The 8,561-nt window shown below is 51.9% G+C and overlaps 2 protein-coding genes across 2 annotated transcripts in view; both read right to left on the bottom strand.

The window, feature by feature from the left end:
* Positions 1-431, bottom strand: part of UTF1 (undifferentiated embryonic cell transcription factor 1) — a 1,174-nt gene extending 743 nt beyond the window's left edge. Inside the window, exon 1 of the mRNA XM_006880116.1 lies at positions 2-431. Coding sequence (XP_006880178.1) covers positions 2-431 — 430 coding nt within the window. The remainder of the gene's footprint in view (position 1) is intronic.
* Positions 432-6,350: 5,919 nt separating this feature from the next.
* KNDC1 (kinase non-catalytic C-lobe domain (KIND) containing 1) overlaps positions 6,351-8,561 on the bottom strand; it is a 48,948-nt gene continuing 46,737 nt past the window's right edge. The window contains exon 30 of the mRNA XM_006880117.1: positions 6,351-6,582. Within this exon, the coding sequence (XP_006880179.1) occupies positions 6,351-6,582 (232 nt within the window). The remainder of the gene's footprint in view (positions 6,583-8,561) is intronic.

The following is an 8,561-nucleotide window of genomic DNA, read 5'->3' on the forward strand; positions in this document are numbered from 1 at the left end:
AGCAGCGCCATGAGCTCCCGAATCTGCGCGTCGAAGGGCCCCGGGGGCTGGCCTTCCGCGTCTCGAACTTTGTCCTTGAGGAACTTGTAGCGGCGACGGCACTGCGCGGGCGTGCGCCGTACCTGCTGGCGGGCCAGCGCGGCCGACACGCGGCGATAGGTCGGCAGCGCCTGGCGGCGGTCCAGCAGCAGCGAGCGCCACACGGCCGGCTCGAGCAACGTGGCCAGCAGCAACTCCGTCTCCCGGGCGCTCCAGGGCGTGCGCTGGGCCGAGCCGGGAGACACGGGGGACACCGGCGCCGCCAGCTCACCGGGCGGGGTCCCCGGGGCGTCCTCGGCCGGCCAAGGCTCGGGGTCTGGGCTGGCTGGCGACGATGGCTCCGGGTTCGAGAGCGGGACGGGCGGGGCTGGCCGTCGGGGCCGGAGCAGCATCCCGTCGGTGGAGCAGGGACACAGGGTCGCAAACTGCAGCGCAGGCCGCACGTGCCACCCACACGCGCTCTGAGCACCTGCACGGCCGCCTGGGCGCCCCCCGGGCCGCGTCTACGACCCGCCCGCCCCCGCCTCCCACCGCCCGCCTACGCTCCGCCCACCTCTGTCCCCCGGCCCGCCTACGCCCCGCCCCCCTCTCTGGGGCTCCAGGTAGAGATGGTCTTCTTTCTCCCCAGATGGAGGAAGAGCCGGACCTGCGCCGGCCTGGTGAGAAGACCCTGCACACTTTCGTGGCCTGGTGAGAAGACCCTGCACACTTTCGTGGCCTGGTGAGAAAGGTTTTCACTTCGAAGAACCTCGCAGCACAGCGTAGTGAGTAAACCGTGACGCGCACCAAGTATTCGTTGGCGCAGATTCTTCCTCTCCAGTACCGTGCCATTAATTACATTTCCATATTGTGAAATAGTAACGGCTCCTCCCCCAATATTCACCCACCCTAACATTCCCTTAATGCCCCTCTCACGACTGTCGGGTTCTCTCTGTCCCCGGCGGCTGCTAATCGCCGGCTTCTTCTCTGTGTTGTCTCACGTGGACAGACCTCGCAGTGGTGTTGACTTGTTTTGCCCACGGTGATGTTTCGCAGGTTGGTGTGAGTGGCGAAGTTTCTTTCGCTCCGCAGTCTGTCCGGTGCAGACGCGTCCGCTGGCCCTCCCGTCGCTGCACTGCGCGCGTGCCTGGTTTGGGCTCTTGCGTTCCCTTCTGGGGGCCCGGTGGAAGTCCACTTTGCAACTTTTTGAGGAGTTATCACTGGTGGTACAGGAGCTATGCTCTTTTAGGTTCCCACATCCGTGGTAGTGTCCTAGTTTCTCCACAATTGTTTTCGATGTTGATCATTGCCAGTCTTGTGGGAATGAGCACTTTGTTTTTCAGCATTTCTTTGCCTTCTTTGCCAATGGGTCGTGGTGATGAAGCTAATTAGCGATGAAAGAGCCTTGGTGGCCCGCTCAGCTGTAAAAGGAAAGCCGAGGTTCAAAGGCACCAGGCACATTGAGAGAGAAAAGATCCATTTCCATGGAAATTCTTGACGGGAAGCCCTTGGGAGTTCTCTGCGTGTTGTCTTGAAACAATGACTGTTTTCACGCGTCATTGAATATCTTGTCTCCTGTGCCCATTTTTTATTGAGTTACCTTTTTTGTTGCTAAGCTGTAAAACTATTGTGTGTGTTTTGGATAATACACCTGGTACAAGGTTCCTGAAATTTTTTTCCTAGTCTGTGGATGTCTTTTAACTTTGTTGATAAATTTGGGGTGGTTTTTTTTGTTTTTGGTTTTTACTTTTGTATGGCTACTTTTTAAAAACAAAAATTCCAACCTTGCTTGCTGAAACTGAGGAGGACCTGAAGTGCTTGCTGCAGAAGGTCAAGGACTGCAGCCTTAAAATATGAATTCATTGAAGCTCAACATCAAGAAAACAAAGATTCTCACCACAGGGCAGATTGGCAGCATCATGATAGACAGTGAAGAGATTGAGATTGTGATTGTTAACAGCTTTAGTTTGCTTGGCTCTACAATCAACACTCTTGGTACCAGCAGCCAGGAAATCAAAAGATGAATTGCATGGGGAAAGTCAGCTGTCAGGGTCCTCTCCAGAGTACTGAAGAGGAACATTGTCAGTCTGGAAACTAAGGTGCACCTGATCCAGTCCGTAATCTTCACAATTACTTGCTATACATCACAAAGCTGCACAGTGAGAGGGATGATAGAAGAATTGATGCCTTTGAGCTGTGGTGCTGGAGAAGAGTATTGAATATACCATGGACTGCTAGGAGAACAAACAGGTTCATCCTAGAGAGGGTGAGACCCTTGGAGGCAAGGATTCTGAAGCTTCATCTGACAATTTTGGGCATGTTGCAAGGAGGGATCAGTCCTTGGAGAAGGACATCATGGTTGGGAGGGCGGAGGGACAGTGCAGGAAAGGAAGGCCCATAGGGTCACTGTGAGTCCCAAGCGACTTGACAGCACATAATAACAACAGAAATGTCTATTTGAATGAAAATTACAGAGAAAATTTGTTCAGTATTCACACACATTTTGTTGTAAGGATGTTCTGTTAATTTGGCACGAGCTAGCCCATTAGCCTGAAGAGCAGAGAACCACCCACAAAATGCCTCCAGGAGCGAGGGACGCTGTCACTTCGGAATTTGGGGTGAGGGATGAGGGGTCAGGTCACTCAGGTGTGCTCACTGGAAAGGATTTGGTTATCCAGCCTTCCCTCGAAGTGCCCCTGCATAAAACACCAGGGTCACCCAGCTCTGTTGATGGGATTGATGTGCTTGCAGTTGGGGGCTGTTTAGGGTAAAGACATTGCAGATTCTTGTATGTGTCTTGTGAACATGCCCTTGTGTCTATGCTGGGGCCTAGTGTCAAGTGTGACTGATGTCCAGCCTTCCTAGATCTAGCCAAATGGTTTGACACATGGTCACTTTGGCAGAGGACCCCAGCCAGTGGCCAAGGCCCTGAGCCTGCAGGCACCATCATTACTTCCCCTCAGCTATCTGTGAGTGGAGGCACATCTTCTTGTGTTTGAATTTAACTTTTTCTGAGGACAGTGGCTGTGCCTGCTGGATTCTAGGATACTGTTTGCTGGGAGGGCATTTCTAAATCTGTTCCATTGTATCTTGTTTTTGCTTAGAGGTATTTTACAAAAAGAAGCTCAAGGTTTTCCTCCTGTGTTTGTGTCTTTACCTCATGCTCCTGTGACACTAGCTGAGGACTTGAGTACACGAAACAGCAGTAGGCCCCGCTGCACTACACCAGAACTTGAGCTGCAAGTCACAGCTGGGGCTGATCCCCCATTCTTCTCCAACCGGCATGTGAGGCCACCACTTTGGAATCACCCAGAAAAATGGTTTCAAATCAGGCTTCCTCAGCACTATTAGAAACCAAATGGATACAAACAAGGCGTTTGTGTCCTCTCTTGATGTTGTTGAGCTTCAGAGCTTGACCAGGACCTTCTCTGTGGATCTTCCACTCTTTCCCTGTTCTCTCCCCAACCTCCGTCATTTGTGTCCTGTTTTATAACAGTAGTGTTATGCAGCATTTTTCCTTTTGTGACTGAGGAATTTTCCTCAGCATAAAGTTGTCCAGGCTCTCCCATGTTGTTTAATGTTTTATATGTTCATTGTTTTTTAATGCTGCACAATATTCCATTGTGAATGTACTATAGTTTTTCTATCCATTGATTTGTTGATGGGCATTGGGGTTGTATGTATTTCTTTGTTGTTGTGAATAAAGCAGCAATAAATATGGATGTGCATATAGTTTGAGTCATGACTTTGGTCTCCTTAGGGTGTATTCCGAGTAGTGGCATTGCTCGGTTAGATGGTATTCCTGTTTCCAACATTTTTTAATATTAAATATATTTTTTTATAAAAATATCAGCCAGTAGGCAAATATAATCTGAAAACGTTTTTTAAATATTAAATGTTTCTACCTTTGTAACTTGCTTCATAGCACATTGCAATCTGCTTTAATTTTTTAACATTATACTGGTTTCCTTACAGAGTTTGTATACATTGTTTTTTTACACCGGATCTTTCCCATTTCCTTTACCCACCTCTCTCTCCACCCATCAAATTGTGCAATCCTATGATTAACCTCCTGTTTCCTGCCCTTTTCACCCCTCTGTGTCCCCCCTCTCCCTCTTTGGATTCTCATACATGTTCTCCAATAATGGTCTTATGCCGTATTTGTCCTTATGGGACTGAGTTCACTTAGCACAATGCTCTCCAGTTCCTCTCAAGTTAGGCAGTGATTTACAAAATCATTGTTCCTGCGTGCTGCGTAGTATTCCATCGTGTGAATGTACCATAATTTCTCCATCCATTTGATTGTAGTTGGACATTTGGATTGTTTCCATGTTCTTGTGATGGTGAATAACACTGCTACGAACATTGGTGTACAAGTCCAACTTCTCCCCCCCTTTTTTCAGTTTTTTAAAATTTACTTCTGTCCCACACCCATAATAATTTGTTAGTGGCAGTAACTGCTCTTCCTTAGAAACATCAGATAGCTGGTCCCAAGCCCTCTTTTTGTGGGGCCAACAACTCTGTTATGAGAACCAGTCCTGATTCTTGCACGACTTGTGTTAGCACAGAACTGTGCTCCTCAGGATTTCAGCATCTGATGTCCTTTCTTCTGAGCTGCCTCTGAGCAGAATGGAAAGTGCAGTGGTCAGCCACTCAGGTCACCAGAGGTGGTGCTAGTGGTGCTGATGGTCATGCCAACCTGTGTGGAAATACCTGCCCAAAGCCAGACATGGCACCTCGTGCACAATGCCCCCTTCCCCTGCTGAACCTGCTCTCTGTGCCTGCCACCCCCTCTCACCCCAGTGCCCTTGTAAGCAGAGGGTGTAGTTGGTTCTGTCTTATCAGCAGGCTGTTGGACATTAGGGGAGCCTACATGTGATATAGGGTGCTGGCTGGGGTTGGGTTGTGGATCGAGGGGTGGGTTGGGGTCGAGTTGTGTGACCTGGGTCATGCTCTTCTTCGGGGCCGACTTAGAACAAGGGGCAGCTGAGTGCTCCTTCTGTGCCTCCAGCCCTGGCCCCTGGGATGGTCTGCTTGCTGGTGATGTCTGTCCCAAGAGCAGAGGGAGCGTGTTACATGGTGGGTAGAAATGGATTTATTTAGAAATCGTACGGCAGGAAGCATGCAGTCGGTGCACTGAAGCCGGAGCCAGGGACCCAGGGATGGGAGGCCTACGTTGGACACAGACACCATCCAGGCTGCAAAGCTCTCTGCAATACGAAGTTTGAGTGTCCAGATGACCCTTGCAGAAGGCTGGGAGAGGGTGGGATCTGAACTTAGAGTACGTGGGCTGGTTAGGTCTGAGTGGGCAGTGCGGGACAGTTCTGCACATTGACAAGCAGCTTTGACACAAGTGATGTTTTCAGAACCCACGTTAGCTGGCTGTGCTGAGGAAGCACTTTTTTCTAGAAAATGCCAAGAGCAGTTCTGGAGTAATCAGCATGGTGACTGAGAGCTGCCAGTGCCTGGGGTGGCACCGAGCTAGCCTTCCAGTGGCAGACGAGGCCAGAACAGGCAAATGACCTTCTCTTGGGCTGTGCTTAGTCCATGTCCTGCCAGGGAAGCTGTTTCCTCGTCTGACCACTTGGGGAGGCCATGTGTGCAGGACGTGGACCCCGAGGCCATGCCTCTGCTTTGGCCATTTTCCGGAGAACTGAGCCTTTGCCTGTGCTGTTTCCCCCCCTGGGAGCAGTCTAGGTCGGAGTGACAAGGAGGAATCTGGGTGGAGGGTGATTTAGCTCCCAGCGTGGGCACCTGAGCCTGTGAGCCAGGGCTGTGGGGACCTTACAGATCCAGGAAGAGGTTTTGGAACCCAAGTAGCCAGGGGTCAATGTGTCCAGTCAGAAGTAGGTAGAGTCCTGAATGCAGGACTGATTGTCCTTCAGGCTGATGTGAGGCCAGTCTCAGACTCTGTTTAGTGAGCCAGAGATCTGAGGGGACTGGCTCACTCAAAAATAGGTGAGACGTGTGCCTCAAATTCCCAGGTGGGCTCTGGGTTTCTGACAGCTGTCTCCCCTTTAATTCTGGCAGAAGCTCCCAGGCTCCCCCACAGCTCACTCTGGCTCTGTTTCTGGGCTGCCTTCTGCCCCACCTGCGCCATCTCTCCAAGTCCCCGCTCCCTGGCTTATGGCGCAGGGTAAAGAAGCCACATCCACTGTGTCTGGCTCTCCCTCCTTGTGCACTTCAGGGAGTGGCCAGTCGAAAGTCAAGGGCATATTGTTGGAGTTGGAGGGCAGGGCTGTTACTGTCCTTGGGGACAGGGCACTATCCCACTGTCCCCTCCTCACAGACTCTGCCTGACCTGGAGTCCCACACCCACACCCCCATCCACATCACTGGAACGTTGCTTTCATCCTCCTGAGTTTGTCTTGGATCTTGCGTGAATGCTTCTCGCTGGTGAGCTGGTGCACGTTGGCCCTGCTGTCCGCCGCCAGTATGGAGATGTCAGCCCCGCTGAAGCATGCAATTCTCTGCCTGAGGAACGACTGGAGCTTGGGGTCAGGGGCAAATGTGTAGGGGTTCTCCTGGAAGGCGTGCACCTGGCTCACCACCTTGGCTATGTTTCTGTTGAGGGAGGTGTGAGATTGGTGCTGGGGCTCATGGGCACAAAAGTACAGAAATCAAAAGGTAGGTTTTCTGTGCACGTTCACCAGGCCGCATCTTGGGTCTGGTTCTTTGACCTTCTGCCTCCTTCCGATCATCTGTTCATCTGCCTGCCTTTCCATCCGTTTATGCACCGTCTGCTCTTCCATTGTCCATCCATCCACTCATGCATCCATCCACCCACCATTCTTTGTCCCCTCATCCACTGTCATTCCATAAACGTTTACTCCAAGCTGCTTTGTCAGGCCCTGTGAGACCTGGAGAAACTGATACAGATAAAGTCCTGTGTCATCCACTAGGGCCCAGCTTAGTGCAGGGGCACCTCCACCCAGGACAGACCCAAGCTATGCCCACTGGTGAGCTGGGCCTACCTCTCCTAGCCCCATTAAGTGAGGCCATCACAGCTGCTGGAACCAGCCCTGGGAGGCATCAGGCAGTTACCCAGGGAGGAGAGGAGCAGGGGTTCACTTGTGCTTACTGACTAGTCTGCAGTTTCACATTTTCACACGGCTGCACCTCATCTGTAAGCATAGGCTCACTTGTTAAGCTCACATAACAGGGTTCCCCACAGATTAGGTGAGTGACAAGCACGTCAGCCTGTGCTTACCCTCCTCACTGTGTGGCTCCGGAGGGGAGGTGGTTACATAGGCACCAGCATTCACTGGGGAAAGCCCAGGAACAGCGTGCTGGGGAACCATGGGCCTGGAGACAGACACTCCATCAGGGTGACCCACAGTGGGCATGGGTGGGGAGCCAGTGTCCAGCAAGCCATGTCGTTTTTGTTATGTGCTATCAAGTCAGAACTGACTCACAGCTGACCCCAGCAGGTTTTCAGAGGCAGTAAATGCCTATCTTTCTCCCGCAGAGCAGCTAGTGGATTCAAACCCCGTGCCTTTGGGATTGCAGTGTGGCTCCTTAGCACTAAGCCCCCAGAGCTTAGTAGGGTGAGCTATATGTGTGCAATTGGAATGTGCATGTGCGTGCACGCACACACACACCACACACACACGTCACCTACACACATGTAAACCTACAAAATATGTTCATGCAATACTCCCTTATAAATACATGTATTCACAGACACACATGTGCAAACGCAGTACACACGTGCATAGACATACACTGTACACACAAGTACAGCACGCACACATGTATAAACACACACACGAAGCACGTGTGCACACATGGACCACCTACCTTTACCATGCACTCTGGGTGGTAGCCTTACAGTTAGAGTTTTGTTCCTGTTTTGTGTAGGGTTTCTGGTATCTCACAAAATAACGTTTGTTATGAATCTTAAGTACTGTTTACAGTGGTGCTGGTGATCTGAGAAGGCATCTTGGCCCTCTGGGGGGGGCACTGCCTAGCAAGCCCTCTGTGTCCTGTTCAGAGTGCAGCTGCCTGCCTCTGTTCAGGGGCAGTGAGGGGCAGGGGCCATGGGAGGAGAGGACAGAGAGAGAAGGAGGGGTGGGTGGAAAGGGAAGGGTCTCAGGTTTGAGGGAGGGTGAATGGCCAGCACAGGGGGCACGGCAGTGCCCTGAAGCCCAGAGGGAAGGCTGCTCTGGAGTGAACACTGAGGAGTGAAGTGCACTGCCCTTGGGCCAGGCTCTCGGGTGAGCTGGGCAGGTGACATGTTGGACACAGGGCCATCTAAGAATTGACAGCTCTGGGAAGAAGCAGATTGGGGAGGCCTGCAGAAGAGAGGGTGTGCATCCAGAGATGGAGGGGGACCAAATATAGTGGTGGCCAGAGGTGAGAGGCACGTAGGCTCTCCCAGCAAGGGAGCCCTGGAGACCTCAGAAAGGTCCTTCAGGTATGTGGGGAGCCTTGAGGCACTGAAGTCAAGAGAGGGGCTGATACCTTGGCCTTTAGGAGTAGCAAGGCTGGCTGCAAATGCCCCATCTGAGCTCACTGCACCTGTGGACCCTGTGCTCACAGGG

Source organism: Elephantulus edwardii, unplaced genomic scaffold (genome assembly GCF_000299155.1).
Source record: "Elephantulus edwardii isolate Elephantulus edwardi_28Jun2011 unplaced genomic scaffold, EleEdw1.0 scaffold00006, whole genome shotgun sequence".
In the NCBI taxonomy this organism is placed as follows: Eukaryota; Metazoa; Chordata; class Mammalia; order Macroscelidea; family Macroscelididae; genus Elephantulus; species Elephantulus edwardii.